General features: G+C 34.8%; 1 protein-coding gene across 3 annotated transcripts in view; it reads left to right on the forward strand.

Annotated features, from left to right (window-relative positions):
• SMC3 (structural maintenance of chromosomes 3) overlaps positions 1-19,949 on the forward strand; it is a 49,494-nt gene that overhangs the window by 16,297 nt on the left and 13,248 nt on the right. For all 3 annotated transcript variants that reach the window (XM_067096907.1, XM_067096906.1, XM_067096905.1), the window contains exons 2-10: positions 4,601-4,676; positions 4,818-4,856; positions 5,017-5,156; positions 6,556-6,708; positions 6,844-6,961; positions 7,155-7,336; positions 8,020-8,145; positions 10,908-11,149; positions 11,268-11,375. In XM_067096907.1, the coding sequence (XP_066953008.1) occupies positions 4,601-4,676; positions 4,818-4,856; positions 5,017-5,156; positions 6,556-6,708; positions 6,844-6,961; positions 7,155-7,336; positions 8,020-8,145; positions 10,908-11,149; positions 11,268-11,375 (1,184 nt within the window). The remainder of the gene's footprint in view (positions 1-4,600; positions 4,677-4,817; positions 4,857-5,016; positions 5,157-6,555; positions 6,709-6,843; positions 6,962-7,154; positions 7,337-8,019; positions 8,146-10,907; positions 11,150-11,267; positions 11,376-19,949) is intronic.

The following is a 19,949-nucleotide window of genomic DNA, read 5'->3' on the forward strand; positions in this document are numbered from 1 at the left end:
TTTTTCTTTATGCGAAGTGTTTTTAAGTCAAAGTATAACTAAAATACGTCTCGTTGTGAAGTTAATTTATTATTTTTGTTAATAGATGATGATTAACAATGGCCGTTTGGAGGCATTTGTTTTGTGTAAAAAAAAAAATCAAGCTTCTGTTTGCTATTTTCACTTGATTTCATCTTAATATGAGCTTTACGTATTTATTGTTTATCGGTGTAAAATAACAGTAACGTGTTCTTTCATGTCCAGCAGTTTTGATTAAAATACTCTCTCCCATTTTAATTACGATCGAGTTTCATCCATGTTGCTGATGCACAATAATTTACAGTATATTCATGAGCAGCTTGAACATTGTTTTCTGAGCTTCAGCAACAACTTGCAGCTTAAATTTAGCAGTATATTTACTTGATCTTTTATCCATACTGAATAAGGGTATAATGTAAAAATATATCAATCCTATTCTACTTGACATCATTTGTGCCATAACCTAAGGTAATTGTTTATTACCGTACGATGGTTGAAATACCATGTAAGCTGCTGTTATCCGATTTGATTATAAGCAAAACAAGTTTCTTGGTCAGTTGTTCATGGCTATACACATTTACGCAAGAGTATAACATTACTAACAAGACTTATCATTCTCTTTTACCTTTTTAACTAGAAGATGGGATAAAGAGATGGAGGAAAAGTTGCCTATTGTAATTTGGTCTCTCTCACTGCCTGACCATGCTGCTGCCTGTGCCTGGGCGAAATTTAAAAATATTTTCTAAATGTTGTATCGGTATTAATTGCTTACCCCATTGCAAAATCGAATTATCGTAAGGTGAGTTATCGTAACTTGAGCATTACCCGAGTATTTTAATAATTTTATCACAAAAGTGCATTTAGTCATGAAAATGAGATGAAAATCCAGATTAGTGAATAATTTCTCAAAAATACCGCGAGTGGGTGAATTTTCTGCAAATAATTGATAGATACTTTTCAAAGAGAAATCTATGAATACATGAGTCTGCAAATCGTGAGTGCGAATGCAGTCCCCTGGTTTACAAAGGGGGTTTCGTTCTTACGCCGCGTCGTGAGCCGAAAATCGTCATAAACCGAAAAATTTTTGAAAATCGTCAAAAATCTGCATTGTTATTGAGTTTTTCGTAAAATTTGTCATAAAATCTGTGTGCTGGGTAATTTTAATCCTATAATCACCTAGCCCCTCTTGAGTGACCCCCACCCCCTTGTGATCTTGGTCTTTCTCTGCTCCTCTTCCAGGTGTCCGTTTTCCATGTTCTCTTGCGATTTTTTTCGTTTGCTTTGCTACTGTGGGAGTATATATGATTTTTCTAGATATGCTGTCTTCAAAGCCAAGCTTTCGGTGTTCCCTGCCATTGTGATGTTGGCGCAAGTTGTGAAGGCGTTCTCTACAACCAGTCTGGACGTTTTGTTGGTGTTCCTGTACAGAAAACTCATATTTTCCCAAGATATTTTATGATAATTTTCCCAACAGTGTTTGGCAACTGCCGACGTCTGATTATAATGCCTTATGTTCTGCAGATGTTATTTGCTGCGCTCTGTACATGATTTGCCAGTTTCACCATAGTACCCTTCTTCACAGTCTAGACACGCTGCCATATATACCCCCTAATCTCTTCCTCCAATCCACTTTTGTTTCTAACTATTTTATTCCTAATGGTGTTTTTTTGTAGCTGCCTATCCGTGTGAAATTATCCAGCTTTCTGTTGATGGGTGCAACAGAGTTGTTGTCCCGGGACTGTAATTATTTTCTCCACTATCAAATGTTCCTTTTCTATCCTTTCCCTCCCCCAAAATAGTTTTTCCTTGCTTTGATGTGTGCCCACCCCACCAATACTTAGGGTAGCCTAATCTCCTAAAACTCTCCCTCAGGTAATCCAGCTCTTCGTCTAAAAATTTGGGACTGCAAATCCTATAAGCCCTGATGGCCAACCCTGTCGTTACTCCTATTTTTATTTCTTTCCTATTACTGAAGAACCTATGTATGTATGAATTGGTGTATGTGTGTTCTTCCTGTATACCTTGAATTTTAAATTTTCCCCTTCCCTCTTAACCAGGACATCCAAGAAAGGAATTTCTCCTTCCTTCTCTTATTCTATTGTGAACTTGATGTGTTCATTTAGTTTATTTATATTTTCTAGGAACTTGTGTAGATCTTCCCTTTCTCCCTTGTTTAGTTTATTTATATTTTCTAAAAACTTGTGTAGATCATCCCTTTCTCCCTTGTAAATAATCAAGATGTCATCCACGTATCTTACCCATTTTAAGATATTTAAGTTCCTTTATTTACTCTGCCCACCTCTTCCTTTTCAAACCGTTCCATAAAGATAGTAGCTAGGATTGGTGAAAGACTTGAACCCATGGTCATGCCATGTTTTTGTATATAATGGTTTTCGCCCCACTTGAAAACATTAATGCTGAGGGCCGCTGTTAGCAGTTTTATTAAAACTTCATGATCTATGTCACATGTATAAACCCCCTCCTCCATATTCTTTTTAATTATTTCCATCGTCATCTTGACTGGTACGTTTGTGAACAGGGAAGTTACATCCAAACTTACAAATTTACAGTCTTTTATGTTAATTTTGGATAATTCAGCTATCAGGTTCATGTTATGTTTTTAATGCCCTTCGGATACTAAGCCTACCCATTTTCCCATTATGCTGGAAAGAAATTTCTCCAGCCTCCTCTGCGGTGATCTTGTCGATGCCACGATCTGTCTTAGCGGGCACCCTTCCTTGTGGATCTTAGGGCTTCCATAAATATATGGGATCTCTGGACTTTACACTGATTTTACTCTGTTCTAATTCTTTTCTCTTAGTTTTGTCCTGGATTTTTGTCAATGCTTCCCTTACTTTTTTGTTAAAATTGCACTGTACCCCCCTAATGTCTGGCTTTTTGTTGCAAGCCTCATGTGTTTTCATCGTTTAGCAATTGTTCTAACTTGTTCTCGTATTCTATGGCATCCATTACTCCAGCCGCTCCCCCTTTGTCTGCCTTACAAATCTTTATGTCCTTGTATTTTCCTAATCTATCAAGGGCCTTATGTAACCTCTCCGGAAACACAAATGTTCGACCTAAATCGCCCACATGCCCCCTGCAAAAAGCTGCTTCATCCCCATTTTTGTTCTTATCTAGTTCCCTTAAGCTTCTACACATTTCAATGAAATCGTGAATTTCGTTCCCCATGCAAGAATTAAGGCCATATCCTAACACTAGCACTTCATCCCTACTTAGGAGTCCCTTGGAAATGTTCTTGAGTAAATCAAAGTTCCCTTTTTTTATCCACCCCGACCTATCGAAAATGGCAACGATTCTATTCTCATGTAGCTGAGAACTACGGCAGGGCACGTACCTTTACATAACCGGCAATTCGTTTGAAAACATTGTCTAAGCTGTCAGTTCTCCCCTAATTTTTCTTCTTTTCATCCATAATTCTTCCAATTCAATCTTTTTCTTCCTTTGTCTTCCTTCATGATCTCTTCTACAAAACCGGGAAATGGATGTTCATCAGTGTCTCGCTCTCGTATCTTGTCTAGCGATTTCGTTGCCACACAGTCTGCTATGCAGTTCTTAAGGAACCGGATTTTGTTGTCTGTCACCATTGTCCTCCACTTTCTCATAATTTCTTACTTCCAGCATGGCTCTGCCTCCATACATTCTTTTAAAACTCCTGAACCAATCCATCTCGAGGTCAAATAAATTAACTTTATCACATACACAATTGTTCTGTGCATTAGTAGAATTACTAAAAGGACCTCAGTCAAACTGGATGGTATCTAATGGAGTATTTATTCCTCTCTCCCCCTATCGAGAAAATGCAACGCTCTATGTTCGGAATGTAAATGCCTAGAAAATGGTTTTGCAAATGGATGGTTTTAGACAAAAATATGTAGATAACTTTTCAAAAATGGCTATTTTTTATTTCATAGTTGGCAGTATTAGCTAGTCCAGAGGATGATCTGTAAAAGCAAACTTTTCTTGTGTCTGAGAAATTTTGACATTTCTTTGGTGGTTACTTTCATGATCATTTTAGTGGAAAAGTTGTAGTATGTTATAGCCTGTCATGTATTGTATGGTGGCTGATAGTAATAATTCATTGACATGTGAATTATAGCCTAATTCATTGACATGTGAATTATAGCCTAACCCTTTGCACTGCGGTTTTGGAGGTTCCGCAAATGTGTACTTTATGGTTTTCTTACATGAAAATTAAGCCTAAAGAAATTTATGAGACTTGGTAAATTTGGTAGTATTATTTTATCATCTTGTATTTCAAGAGCGAAGACCTCAGTCTCTAAGGGGGGCACAAGTGTTTGCAAGCTCATTTATTTATAGAGTGCTTTTTTAGAAACAGGTTGGAGGAAAATATTAATATTTTATAAGTGACTGATCCCTAATGGTGATACTTGTGAGATTTTTCTTGTAGAGACAGATTGTAAGGTACCACTGATTCAGTAACTAGTTAGTAGCAGCTGTCATTTGTAACAATTTATAAATACTTTTAAGAGTTCAATAATTACTAGTGCTATAATGTTGTAGCTGTTTGGAGTCTTAATCTAGAGGTCTCTCTGTCTTTCAGATTATTATTCAGGGATTCAAGAGTTACCGAGAACAAACAGTTATAGAACCTTTTGATCCTCGGCATAATGTGGTGGGTGAGTAGAATATTTCACAAATTGTTTTACATTTTTTCAAGTGTTAAGTGTTTTGAAAGGTACTTATATTTGCATCCGAAGAAAATTTGGTACAATATATTGTGTGTCAAGCGTAATAACAGTGATTGTGTTTCTTTTCAGTTGGTAGGAATGGATCTGGGAAGAGTAACTTCTTTTATGGTAAGTTCTTTTATTTCTTAAGTTATCCATTAGTGTGAATATTGAACTTAAAATGTTTTGGTAACAACCTTATCATGAGTAGGATAGGATTTTAATGAACTTGATTTTGACAAGTTTATCTGAATTTTTTATGATTTCTGTGAATTTTTTATGATTTCAGCAATTCAGTTTGTGTTGAGTGATGAGTTCTCTCACCTACGAGCTGAGCAGCGCCAGGCCCTGCTCCATGAGGGTACTGGACCAAGAGTTATCTCTGCGTTTGTGGAGATCATTTTTGATAATGTTGATGGCAGAATACCAGTAAGTGTTTTAAAGGCCCATGCTATATGTAAAATTTTTCTTACTCTCTCCCTTATGCTTTGTCAGATAAACATTGAAATAGGTTTTACAGTAGACCCCCTGTATTTGCCGGTGATGCGTATCACAACTCTCCGGGAATAGTTAACACTAAAAACACTTAGAACTACTCAGCTTGAAAGTTCAAGTACACTACCAAATGTATACCTTAAGCTAGCATCCTACATCAAATATACCTTAAAGTATTAATCTTTGAAATTATATTATTATCATTTTACCCTTAGAAATATATATGTACATACTTCTAACCCTTCCAGCCAATAACAGAGTAAATCTTTCTATCAACCGCTCTCCCTTTCTATCTATCCATCCATCCATCTCTCATATTCTGATTATCCTTTGGCATGAGAGAGAGATTTTTCAGTATAATTTGTAGGGGTATTTTGACAACATATTTGACTGTAAGTGGGCAACACTTCCTCCCCTTCTGGTCAATATGTCAAGATAATTGACTGTTAGATTACACCCCCCCCTTGCTCCAAGCTTTTGTAGAAGACTGGGAATCGATGTTTTCTTTTAAAATTTTACATGATTTACTGTAGAAATGCATAAGTGTTGTAATAATAGCATGGAAAATATGAAAAAATTAATAAGAAAGTAACATCACATTTATCTATAAAACTGCAGTATACAAAAGGAATAAACATATACTGTACGTTGCATATGCATAAAAAAATCTATCGCAGAGAGAGAGAATGAAATACAAAGAACATAATATAGATTAGTAGATGAGAAAGTACATTAAAACGAAGAAGAGAGAGACTTCAACCAGGGATTTTTTTTTTTTTTTTTTTTTTTATATATATATATATATATATATATATATATATATATATAATTTTATATCCCTCCCCCAAGTCGGATACAGAAAAAGATCAGGGATTGAACTAAAATCTTACTAATTCACTGTATTTTTTTAATGAATTGATATTTTGCTGTGGTTACATTAATAATATTTGAAAATTAGTAAATTATTTATTTATACAAAACAAATAAACATACATATTACATATGCATAAAAATTTTCTTATCTCAGTAAAAGAGAGAGAACTGAGAAAGGAAGGGAGAAAGAGAGAGAGAATTATTTTCATCATGTAATGTTATTTAATCTCATTAAACTTATTAATATTTGAAAATTAGTACTGTAAATCATTATTTTATAAAATGTATATGCATGTACAGTACAGTATTTAGTATGAATAATTTATAGATAGGTTCCACAGAAAGTTCCATGAATCGCTGAGTCTGTGAATTGTGAGAACACGAATCCGGGGGGTTTACTGCATGCTGATTTTTGTTAATGGACACAATTAATTTTACTCATTCACATTGAAACTTGCAGATTGACAAAAATGAGGTCTGCCTTCGTCGAGTTATCGGTGCGAAAAAGGACCAGTACTTCCTTAATAGGAAGGCAGTCACCAAACTTGACGTGATGAATCTTTTAGAGTCTGCAGGATTTTCTCGATCAAATCCCTATTACATTGTTAAACAGGTATGATAATGATGTTGAGTAGTGGTAAATGTTTTAACATAGAAAATATGAAATATCAGATTTTGAGTGATAATTTGTAAAATTGGAGTGCTGTTTCCTTTGGAAATATTTAGTAATACAATTTTAATTTCACAGGGTAAAATCAATCAAATGGCAACTGCCCCAGATTCCCAGAGGCTTAAACTTTTGAGAGAGGTTGCTGGAACTCGTGTTTATGATGAAAGACGAGAGGAGTCAAAAGTAATCTTAAAAGGTAAATCTATTTGCTGATTAATTCTGTAATGTATCTTCAAGTAGGTTAATCACATAATTTGGTATTAGAAGTACAATTAACTTTAAAAATCATAATTTGTTGATATACAGTGTTACTAGTTCAAAATGTAATCATAGATTTAAATTTATAATAGAAACTTTTTATATTTGCTAATTAAAAATTTCTATTGTAGAAACTGAAAGCAAAAGAGAGAAGATCGAGGAATTTTTAAGAACAATAGAAGATAGACTGCAGACTCTAGAGGAAGAAAAAGAAGAGCTTAAAGAATATCAGAAGTATGACAAGATGAGGAGGGCATTGGAGTACACAATCCATGACCGGGAACTGAAAGAAACAAGGAAGAAACTTGAGGACGTAAGTTTAACATAGCGGGTTTGTGTCAAAGAAGTTTCTATACAGTAAAACCTTATCTAGAATTCTGGATGATGAGGATATTTCCATCCTGACCATCCTAGAGCCGAATTGTATAAGTAATGACATTACCCATTCTTGTGTCATTAAAAAAAAATTGCTTTATTTTAAAACAAATAAGGACACGATGAGTAGGTATTCACCAAAAATCTCGCCAGTTGTATTCTTGATGAAAGGATAAAATTGTTTCATATAGCATAACTGATTACAGTAATTACTGGACATGATTGAGTTGTGTGCAGTAGTATTTAGTAGTGTGGTATATTGGAGTTATGTAGCTCCAAAAATAGGTAAGTCTGAAAGTGGTGATATTTTTTATTACTTGGTTTGGGTAAGAATGTTGTGATATTTGTGAAAAGGATGGAGTTGCTACTTGCTTTGGTAAAACTTCACAAGTGTTAAACATGTAAACATAAAATTAGTATCCAAGAGTAGCAATTTTTTGGTAAATCTGGATAATTTGTGAAACCAGACAGGTCCCCCCATTAATATGGATAAGCAAGGTTTCATTGTAGTTTTATTTTATTGTAGCATCTTGAAATTAAATCCATTTGAATTTTACACGATATCACTATGTTTTGCAGATTATTAGAAACTTTGATTAACTCTTGTATTCACCATAACAGATGGAGAACCAAAGGAAGAACTCTGGTGCTGAGCAGGAGAAACTTAGGCAGCAACTGCAGAAAGCTCAAGAATCTATTAAGACATTATCAAAAGAAATGAAAGATGTCAAGTCAAAAGTGTCTCAGGTATGTTTAGCATTTTGTTTTATTCAACACATGTTGCAATGAAATTTTATACATCCCCTTCACTCATAGAGAAAAAGTGTTGCTGACAAAATTGCCAGCTTGCTTTATGGTAGGAGGTACGGGTTGACCGCATGGTGGTTTGAAAATAATCTCATGAGGCATTGGTGGCCGTATTCATCATTTGTGGACTTAGTTTTCTGTTTCAGTTTTTACATATATTAATCTGTATACTTTTGGAATTCTCATATATTAATCTGTATACTTCTGGAATTCTCAACATTTTAATCATCATTTTTATAGTTCAGATAACATTCAGTAAGAGATGCCCCACAAAAGAATCCTCTTGTATTGAAAGAATTTTTTGTCTGGATTGAATGGCAACAAAATGGGTGTACAATTTCTAGAAACAAATAATTTATTATAAAGAAAAATTGCAAAGTAAAATTTCAAGGAATCCAAAACCTAGCTCAGATAACATGTACTTATGTAAAATTAGAAAATGAATTGATTACTGAACACAAAGTTCACTAAGTCTGGTTGAAATCCAGAGCCAGTTGGGATCACATTATTAAAGCTTGTCAGGCACTTAATATTTCAGGTGCTATATTAGATCCTGATCCCAAGAGGTTAAATAAAATGCTGATGGCTATTTTAATATGTGTCCGTAGAAAGGTCATCAAATCTAGGACAAATGACCAACCATGTTTTGATGATACATGTAGACAAGTCTATCACGACAGACAGAATTCAGTGCATGGAGACGAAATCGTTCAAATAATAATGACACCATTTTTGTTGAGTCTCGCCATGCTGGGAATAAAACTTACCATACAACTGAGGATGTCCCTCTCCTTGATACTTGTCATCCTGAACCTCTTACAAAATTTGCATTTCACTCCAGGGATATTAAGAAAATTCTGGATAATCTTGATAGCTGGGGTGGAGAAGACCCTAATGGTTTCTTCACTTTGTTTTTTAAAAAAAGTTTCAAGTATGTTGTCTCCCAAGAATCTTTGCAGATGAGCTCAAGCTTAATGATTCAGTGCCTGCTCCAAAGAGTGGCATATCTGCAGACTGCAGCAACTTCAGGCCAATCTCTATTCACCCTGTGTTCTCCAAAGTTGCTGAAAAACTTATTTTTAAGCCACTATATAAGTATGTTGAATCTAAAGAATTGTTTGCTGGTAGTCAATATGCATATAGGAAGTAGCTAGGTACCTGCGATACTCTTTTTAGACTTGACTTGCCATTTGCAAGGGAACCTTGATAAGGGTTTTGAGTGCAGATTAATTCAGATAGATTTTAGTGCTGCTTTCAATTTAGTAAATCACAAGGCACTTATTTATAAACTTAGAACCCCCTGGAGTGGGTGGATATGTTTTAGAATTACTTCAAGATTTCCTTACAGGTAGGCAGCAGCAAGTTGTTTTGGATGGGATCTTTAGTGAACCAAGACCTATTGTATCAGGAGTTCCACAGGGCAGTGGTCTTGATCCACTGTTATTTTTAGTGGATACAAGTGACATGGTGGTTGGCCTGGAAAACAAAATTGTTCAGTATGCTGATGATGCAACACTTGTGGGTGTAGTAAAGTCTCCACTTTTAAGAAATGAAACTGCCCCCAGCCTCAACTGGGACATGGAGTATTTTAAGCATATCTCTGTGTCTATGAACTTTCATAATGATTGGCAAACATTTTTATTGGGCTAAAAAACAAAAACAAAAAATTTGTTTGGCTACTGTTGGTTTTCATTATACAGCTGTGGAAAAATTGCATTACCAAGTCGTCAGAGGAACAAACTCCTAAATCAAATGAAATCAAACTGGAGTAGGAAACCACAGTAACTAGATAGATTGGGTGAATAATTCTGTGATTGCAAATGTGTAGTTTACTATCAGGTTTTGTTGTTTAGTCCAGGTTGTTACTTCTGGCAGTAATGTTATCACTAGAGAATTGCTGTGGTTTAGTATCCCCACAGCTCTTCAAACCTCAGCTAACCTAAATTATTCATTAGTTATGATAATCTTGTAGTTAGCTACCTTTTTAGTAGTGATAAATTTTGCTGATAAATCTCATAATTAGAATTTATAAAGTACATGCTTGATAAGGTTAGGAATTTTGTGGAGACTGAATACTGTATTCAGTTGCAGGATTTTCCAGCGTGTCAGATGAGCTACAAATCATGTCTGGTGTGTGGGATGGACTGTTGTGTTGAAGATAATGGTTAAGATTGTTGCCAATAGAATAAAATATGTAAGGTTGCCTTTTGCTCTAGGAATCAGATATTAAAAATGTAATTTGTCATATTGTTATGGGAATCTGTGAAATCTTAAAATCCTCATTTTATGGTAATGTAAAGACGAGTTTTTCTGAGGGTGGTTGTGCGTTAAATTTGTATACTTTACATGGTTATTAAGCTTGAACGTTAAGTATATCTTAGTTTAACCAGACCACTGAGCTTATTAACAGTTCTCCTAGGGCTGGCCCGAAGGATTAGATTTATTTTACGTGGCTAAGAACCAACTGGTTACCTAGCAATGGGACCTACAGCTTACTGTGGAATCCGAACCACAGTATGATGAGAAATGAATTTGTATCACCAGAAATAAATTCCTCTAATTCTTCATTGGCCGGTCGGAGAGCCGAATGCTGGGCCAACAGCGTGCTAGCCGAGAGCTCTACCCACCCCTCCAATGAAGAACTAAGCTTGAACGTTGAATTATGAGTAAAAGCTAATAGTAAAACACTAATTTTTCCACAGGTTAAAGAAGAAAGGGATACCTATAACATGGAGCAACAGCAATTGCTAAAAGAAAAGAATAAATTGGAATTCACCATCAAAGATTTAGCTGATGAGGTACTTGGAGACAATAAATCAAAAGAGAGGGCAGAGAAAGAGTTACAAAAACTAAGGACTACCATATCTCAGAAAGAAGCAGAATTAGAAGCTATCAAACCTCAATATGAAGAAATGAAAAGCAGGGAAGATGAAGCACAGCGCGAGTAAGTGTCTTGTTAATTAGTGGCAGTCTTTTTGAACAGAAATGGTATTGGTAATAATGCATTGCAAAGCTTTACAAGCTATACCAGGGTATTGATTTTATTTACAATAATCGTTTAGGTTGTCGCTGAAAGATCAGAAGCGGAAGGAGTTGTATGCAAAACAAGGTCGTGGGAGCCAATTTACTTCCAAAGAGCAGCGTGACCAGTGGATCCAAAAAGAGCTGAGGTATGTATTTTTATTTTTTGTTAATTTTTTTGTAGTTAATTTTTTTTTTTTAGAGAATAGTCAAGAAACATAGACTTGTTTTTGTTTTGTATATAATTTGAAGATAAGTTGAAATTTGACTTAAATTAGGGTTGCAGATATACTTAACATTGGAATTATTGTGAAGTGTTTTGGTAGGTTTTATTAGTTGTAAGTATTTAAAAACTTCATGATCATCACTCACATCATCCTATAACATCCGTCAGAACAATCCCAACAACATAAATATAGCACCCTACTAACACAATTTGTTATGAGTTGATAACTAACAGTAGAAACTAGACATACTGCGTTTGCCAGTTTGGAAATTTTTGGTGTTTACATTTTTTGCTGTTTGGTTTTTGGAAAGAGCGGTTCAGTTTATGATCAGCTTTTGTTAATTTTGGAATTAGCACCTTCTTCTGTAAACTTAAAAGAGTAAATCCTATCAAGGACATTTTGTCAAACCAATCTGGCAAACTGGTATTCATTTTGCAACTCTAGGAACTCAGCTGCTGCTGCTTTGTGCATTGCATGTTTTCTTCTATATCCCTCAGAATGTCAACCTCTTGGGGGATATTTCTGTCTTTCTTTGGCATTGCTCTTACTAGACTTCTTCTTTTTTTTTTTTTTTTTTTTTTCTGAAATTCCAAAATAGGTCTCTGGGTATGCACACAATATTTTAAATGGTTTTTGTATTGGTTTTTGTTGTAAGACACTGGTTTTGGGTGTTTTAAATAGCAATTGTATGTTGCCATTACATTTGTAGTTGCTTGTTGACATTTCCAGGTTTAGTACAGTGAGCATTGATGCTTACTGTATTTGCATATGCCATAATTTAACATTGTTCATGGTTGAAGCCAGAAATTGCAATAAGCCACAGTTGCTATTACTCAGTAATGACATACTTAGACAATTATCAAACCAAATTAGATAAAATTATATCTTTGTTTCTATGGCTTATGACATGAGTTTCCAACTTTGAAGTTGTTGCTAATTTCTTTGTATGAATTCTTCATCTCTTCATTGTTTCAATTATTGTCTTCCTAAATATTGCATGTTTTATTTGTAATGGTAATGAGCCTTTTTTTTTATGTTGAGTAAGGGTGAGTTTAGGTCAGGTTAATTTGAGTTTGTATTTCCTAGAATCATGTGAATATCCTTTTTTAATTTTTTTTTTCTTCTGCACTCTGTCATTGCTGTATTATGGTTTTCTGTTAATATCTAGTTCTTTCATTGTATTAAGTATGATTGATTTTGATAATCTGTGTGTGGTGAATTGACTAAGAACATTCTGATACAGGGATACATGGGGTAGGTACCTTGGTGACAGGTATTTCAGGGAAATTTACTTGCTGTTGTGTGAGTATGGTTATCAACTTCTCTTTGACAAGTGTTACTTTTCACTGCATAATCTTAGCAGATAATGTTTTATATTGTTCATACCCAACTACACATGTTGGCTGTTAGATCAAGAACGTATATTTGCTATTTGGTAAACTATTTTTTTATTTGCTTATTAGTGTAACTATAACTATTCTTTATTATTGTAAGGACTGGTTACCTTTGTAAACTACATTTGTCTCATTCTATTGCCCTTTTTGAACCAGACTGATGGCTTACATTCTGTGGATCCAAAATTTCTGTAATGTAGATTCCTCTTCATTCTTTGTGGTCAGTTTAAAAAAAAAAATAATGCAGTGTTTTAAATCCAATAAGATTAGAAACCAGAAGAGTTTAACCCCTTGTGGACAGGTAAAATACATGTTTTACATATAGCTTTGGGGTGGATTCCGGCTAACATACACATATGTTCGAGATTTTGCGCCATACAGTTTGAACGAATTTTGCGGGAAAAGTGTTCAGATCACTTCCAATGGCCATAAATGACTCATGGCAACTTTTACCGCAACTCTTAATAGTTAATCGGTATAGGGAGAGAGGTCAGTTTGCCTTGAGATGTCACAGGGGAATGTTGTCCATCTTTCCCCTCCAAGGATGTCTCGTAAATATTTTAAAATAAATATATTCAGAATTTGTTATTGATTTTAGTTCTTATCTGTTATGATATTGTGTTAACTGTAATTATAATTTTACAAAATAAAAAAAAATATATTAGAAAAACACTTATAACTTGGTAAAATTAACATATTGATACGATTGTCTTTTGGAAAAGAGGCCCCGCGCAGTGTTGGAAATATTCACTTTCAACTTCTCCTGTAAGGTACTGAAAATTGTTTAGATTTTTTTTTTTTTTTTTTTTTTTTATACCATGTGCATATGCATATCTTCCTTTTCCATTGATTTTTATTTTTTTTTTTTTTTATTTTTTTTATGGACCATCCTTAAATTTAGCCTGGTCTAGGGGTGTGTTTAATACATATATAGCCAGACTGTGAGGGTTAAACTGTAGATATTTAACATCTGTACTTTATTTGCAGTACTTGATACCCTGACTCACAAGTCCAAAGATTTAAGATGTCAGTATTCCACTATTCTTTTAGGCTCCACTATTCTCATAGTTTTTAATATGATTGGTCTAGACAGTCAGTGATCATTGTTGATTTATATGCAAACTTGAGGATTATATAAGCCAGGAAGGTTATTAACTTTTCTAAGTTAGCTTCATAGAATGTTCATGTGCCTGCTTGTGTTGCAAGAAAGGATTGAATTGAATGTGACACCTAACCTTGCCAAATTCTTCAGACATATACAGTAGACAGCACATGAAGTTGCATATGGATTTGTGAAAGGTCTGATAGGTGCTTAGTTTTTCCAAAAAAAATTTATCCCATTAATTATACAATCAAATGTTTTCAAGCCTCTCAAGGCTGACAGCAGCAGTCTTATTATGACATTTTAACTTTATACAGTTATGGGAACATTACATTGAAGCTGGTATTAAGAGGTCAGAAAGAGTGACAGCCTTGATGGAAGGGGTTTGGGGAATTGCTCGAGTTTGGTAAATTAGTATGAATAGTAAAAAAAAAAAAAAAATGTATTTAGGGGGTATAAGGCCTTTGGTTGATGTACAGAGCAGAAATATAACAGCTTCAAAAGAAAATGAGACAGCTGAAAGAGTGTGACTAGAAATTTTGAGATTCATGTTTGGAGTGTTTTGAAAGCCAGGTACTTGCTGAGAGAGTGGTGTTCACTGGTTGGAAAGTAGATTGAGGTCTTGAAAATTGACATGGAATAGGCATTAATGAAGAGGAAGATAATTTTTTATAAATCATGTATATATATAAGTAGCAGGATGGAAGCAAGAAGGCCCAGAAAAGTAGAAGGTACATATATGAAGTCAGGGCTGAATGGGGACAAAAGCAGAAAGCTCACAAGCTATAAGTGGAAAGAGCTTCTTCCATGTTGAATCCCTCTAAGGGAAGAGAGCTTAGGTAGGTAAAGTTGTTAAATGATAGTGAAATCAATTAGTAATCAGTAGGGCATACTTACAGTATCTGCAGCATCATAAGATTAGGTTATAATCTGATCCCATGCTTTGGTTATTGTACATAGCAATGGCAATGAACCCTTAGGCTACATTTCCAAGTAAATAGATCTGATACTATTCATTGACTAGTTATTTTGAATAATCTCTTCACACTGACTGAGTTGCCAGTACCCGGTGCTAGAGATTGTCGAAGAAACAAGTACAGTGATGCCTTTAGATGAAACCTGATGATCATTATGAGAGAGAAATATGGTAGCAATAAAATTTTTTGAGAACACATTGATCCAAATGAAAATAAGGACAGCAAACATTGATTGCTGAAGTGCTCACCTTGTGCAGGCTCACTTTTCCATAATTGTAAAGGGTATCACACTTGTATAAAGGTAATTGCTGATACAAGGCATTGTTTTTCATTGGAGATGAAGTTTCTACTCTGAAGGCCAATCGCTTGAGGTCTTAACTTTGCAAGGACCTACAATACTCCAAAAAGATATTCAACCATAGGATGAGCAGAGCCAGGCAAAGAGTATAATATGCTTTTGGAATGTGAGCTATGAAATTTGGTGTACTAGACACTCTCATGGAGACAAGCACTGGGTTATCTGAAGCAAGTTAAGAGTACCTGTGTGCTTCGTACTTCCATTCAGCCTGAAAATTTTAGCTCTCTTAGTGACATTGATCATAGTTGATTTCCACTGTTCAGTCATGAGACTGAAACCAGCAAGAAGAACAAGGCCCATTGTAGAAGCTATGTCATTTTTGACACCTTGAGAATGTTGAGCATCACTGCATGGAGCTGTTGAATGGCAGGACAGAATGATCCACTAATACATAGGTCTACCATATGTAGTCCTATGCATCAGTGAATAATTGAATGGTTTGGTTTAATTGTCTGTGCAATTCATTTCAGTAGCATTCTCCATCCATAAAGCAATTATTTAATCACAATATTGGTGCATAGGATTACAAGGATCATATATAGCATTTCACTTGTAATAAATTTATCGAGATGTCTGGTAGCATGGTGTTTACACCTTCGTGGACTTGTCATGAATGATGGAAAAATTGGTCAGCCAAGTCAGGGAATTGAATTGAATCAGATTAGTGTGACTTGACTTTACTTGGTTCACCTGGTGTGAACAGCTCCGTTGAAGTTACCCTTAAGTGATGGGCATCATCATAAGATGATCTATAACATGTGAGTGATGGACAGGCTAACTCATATAAGTATTAATGTTAAGTGCCATACGATTTAGATGAATTTAGTGGGAAAGGTGTTTATTTCACTTCGATGGTCCATAAATGACTTATGGCAATTTTAGTTGCTCAGCACAGGACAGAGGGGGGGATCAGTGTGCCTTGAGACTTGATGGGGAAATGTTTTGCCCCTCTCTATCCCATGACGTCTTTTTATTTATTTGCCCTTAAATATACCCAGGGATTGCTGTTGGCTTTAGTTCTTATCTTTTATGATAGTATGTCAGCTTTAATTGACAGGAATATGAATAACTTTCAAGGCAAAACAGAATGATCCCCAAGATTGCTATGGTAGTGAGTGCTTTGCCATAGAAAAGTCAGGAGTGGAGTTGAGTGAAACTTGTACTCTCTCAACAAGCACCTAGCAGAAGGAGAGTCCTGTTGAGGCAAACATTGTTTGACCCCTACAAAACTGACACCAACACAAACAGTATAACATGATTAGGACACAGTAAATAGAAAACTGAAGGAAACCTTTCACACTAAATAAAGCTGTTAAATAACCACGAAGTAACTCAAACTTTTAAAGGTTGTAGTGAATAAGGATGAATTAACCTCAAAAGTTACAAGATACAAACAGGAAATCCCAAAATTGAAAAGCATCAGTAGAGCATATGAAATATCAATATTCGCAGATGCTGAAGGACAATGGATGCCACTCGCCTCAGATGTGCAGCAGTGTTGAAGTAAAACCTCATGAGCACCAGAAAAAAAAAAAGGGTGGATAGAATAAAGAAATGGATGTCAAAAGGCTCAAAATGAGAGTCTTGCATGGAAGTAAGAATTTCTGAGTGTTCTTCATGAACAAAAGTGCCTTAACTTTTAAACAGGACAGCGTGATACAACGGGGCTCGTAAGAATGTGGAACCTGATTCTTTGCAAAATATGTTGCACATGCTAGTTCTTGATGCACCAAAGGTTGTAGTGTAGGTTCTGTCGAAACACACAATATTGAAGATGGTTGTAGAGGATATTATGTGGTGATGCTCGAAAGTAATGCAAATTTTGTGAAAAAGAAGCTAACACTGTGTTGACATCTTAACAGGGAAGATTGCACCCATAGTATTTGGCCTTGAGGGGATCATATGTCACCTTCTTCCCTGCTCCCAACTCTTCTTTCTCATCATATTCATTAGGGTATATTTCGAAAGAAGTTACTGTATTTGTTTCTGTAGAATAAACCATATCGCATTAACTTGTACACATAACTGGTTTAGGTTTTTTGAGTAGTTAGAAAATACCCCATAACTACAACTAAGGCAAATTTTGAAATACTTCAGATAGAGGTTTGTGAATGCTGTATGTAGCTACAGGAGTATTGTCAGACTTAAATTTTTCAAATTTCATCGCTTTTGAGCCAGCTTGATTCCCTTAATACCATTACAACATTAAATAAAGGTTTTTTTAAAATGTAATATTCTGGCAGCATTGTGTAACTTTAAAGTGAGACTAACAAAACCATTGGGTAAAACTGTTTAGTATTAAATATTCAAAATCATGTTCTGTGTAAAGTCAAGTAAAGATCTAAAAGAGAAATTAATGCAGGTTATGCTGCAAGAATAATGGGCTACAGTGACAGTACTAGCTATTATGTTTACTGGTGTGTATAGCTAGTTAGTGTATGAAAAGATAAAAACAAGGAAAGCATACACCCCTAACAGGCCCCGAGGCAAAACATTTTCGTTTTTCCAATCAACTGCATTGTTCCTGTCAAGATGCAGCCTTTGGTGATTTTATCCTTTTAGAACTGGAATTTTTATAATTTAAATATCCAGGACATTTGTTTAGTAATTTGGTTTTAATTTCCTTTCCTTCATAGTTTAATGAGATGCAGTGATTTGCTTTATATTGTTATTGTGAACCAGTTGGTAATTAAAGGTCATCTGAATATGACGGTTTGGCAGTAGTATTTCTTCCCAACAAAATCTCATCAAAATTAATTTTTAAAACATGTAATGAATCTAAAAAAATTACTAAAAGGACTGTTAAGTGGAAATGCTTTAGAAAATATCGGAATTTTTTTTTTTTTTTTTTTTTCCATGTGTAATTGCTCTTGGCAATTTTGGAAAATGGCTAAAATAAGGGAGATTGAAAGCTGATCTTGGAAAGCCACTGGTGCACCATTTTGCTACATGGAACTGTGACAATGGAGCATTTAAAATTTTCATTATGCAGTATATATTCTACCAGCTTTCTCAAATAATATAACTTTTTCTTAAAACCCTAGGATCATTTAGGTTTGATAAGAACTTTGTGTACATGTTTTTGTTCCTTATAACTCTAAATATAATTTTTTGAATTACAAACGCAACCCACCATACTCTGGAGAAGGCCTATGAGATTAGCCCCAATATGAATTAACCAGATATTTGGAGGATAGGATTAACGTCTACTTCTATGGCTTTTCTTTTTGGAATCCCCACACTGTCTGCTTTAGGGGTTATATTGAGGTAAATATGACTTATGGGAGGGCTTCAGTATTGGTATTTGAACAAGAAAAAGTGGAGTAGAGAAACATGTAACTTCAGGTCACCCTTGCCGCAAGGTGTATTATTTTTCCTTCGCGCTAAGTACAAAGGCATCAGCTGCCATGTCTTGATGATGATAAAACTTGAAAAAGCAAATCGAACATCTGGAAACTATGAATGAGTGCACATTAAGAAAAAAAATTCACAGTAATAGAAGTATACTGTATTATTGCCGCATGTATTAGGAATTATGCATATAAATTACGCCCAGAATATCTTGGTAAATTTATGCCATAAGAGGAGCAGCCAAATACATACCTGCCGAGTACGCTTGAGTATAAGGCGGTTTAATCTTTGTCATAAATGTAATTGGTTGTTAATTATACATCAGTTCCAATTTTATATAGAAATGTGGAATGTAATGGTAAAAGATTTTACGTGACCATAATTTCAACCAATAGCAGATCAATTTGACAAAAATCATATGAAAAGTTATCGTACATATAACATTTTCCAAGTTTTTTTAATGATAAAAGTGAAACTGCAGTAAAAATAAATTTAAGTAATTTAAATAATAGTATTAGGACAACTATGTTTTAACTCGCTAGTTTGGTTAAACTAAAATAATAGTAAAGCATTGAGGATTGGTGGTCTTACCTGTGTAAATAATCCCTTAAGTTTTAGAGATACATTCTTTAACCCGTACAAAAGATTTACTTCTTAAATTAACACGATTGTAAATATCTTCACTGTTTTATTTTAGATTCTGAACCGTTACTGTGCATTGTCGTATGCAGTGCTGAATATAAATTTAAGGTAAACAATAAGAGTCTGGTTTCTTTAAGGGGCAATTAGTAAGACAAAATAACAGTAGAGGTAGGTTAAAGAAGGGGTTTGATAGAAAAAAGCAGAATGGGAGATGAGATATTGGTTATATTAAGTATTACAACCAAAGAACTTCACTACAGTCATCATCTTCAAAGTACCCTCTCAGCTCAACAAGAAAGAGAGAAAGGTAAGCTCATTTAGTTTCTGGGAAATGCTAGTATGTTTAGCAGTTCATTTTAGTATCCTCTGGCTTGCTAATTTGCATGGCATATTGCATGTGCTTTTCTGCTTTTCCTGAATGACAAGGATTTCCTGTAGACATAATTTGCTGTGTACTTGATTGCTCCTTGTCATTTAGGCTTGTGCTTGTCCATTCCCAATTTTTCAGCCCTTTCAGCAACAAATGATAAGAGCAAGGATACGTTATTTATTTATTTGTTGCGAGAAAAATCTAGACTTTTGTTGCATTTTATGGGAAAGTCGTATTAATGGCCTTTTGGGGGTTTTGTTTATTTCATACCTAAATGTTTTAACTATTAAAGATGGCAGTTA

Source organism: Macrobrachium rosenbergii, chromosome 53, assembly GCF_040412425.1.
Source record: "Macrobrachium rosenbergii isolate ZJJX-2024 chromosome 53, ASM4041242v1, whole genome shotgun sequence".
Lineage (NCBI taxonomy): Eukaryota > Metazoa > Arthropoda > Malacostraca > Decapoda > Palaemonidae > Macrobrachium > Macrobrachium rosenbergii.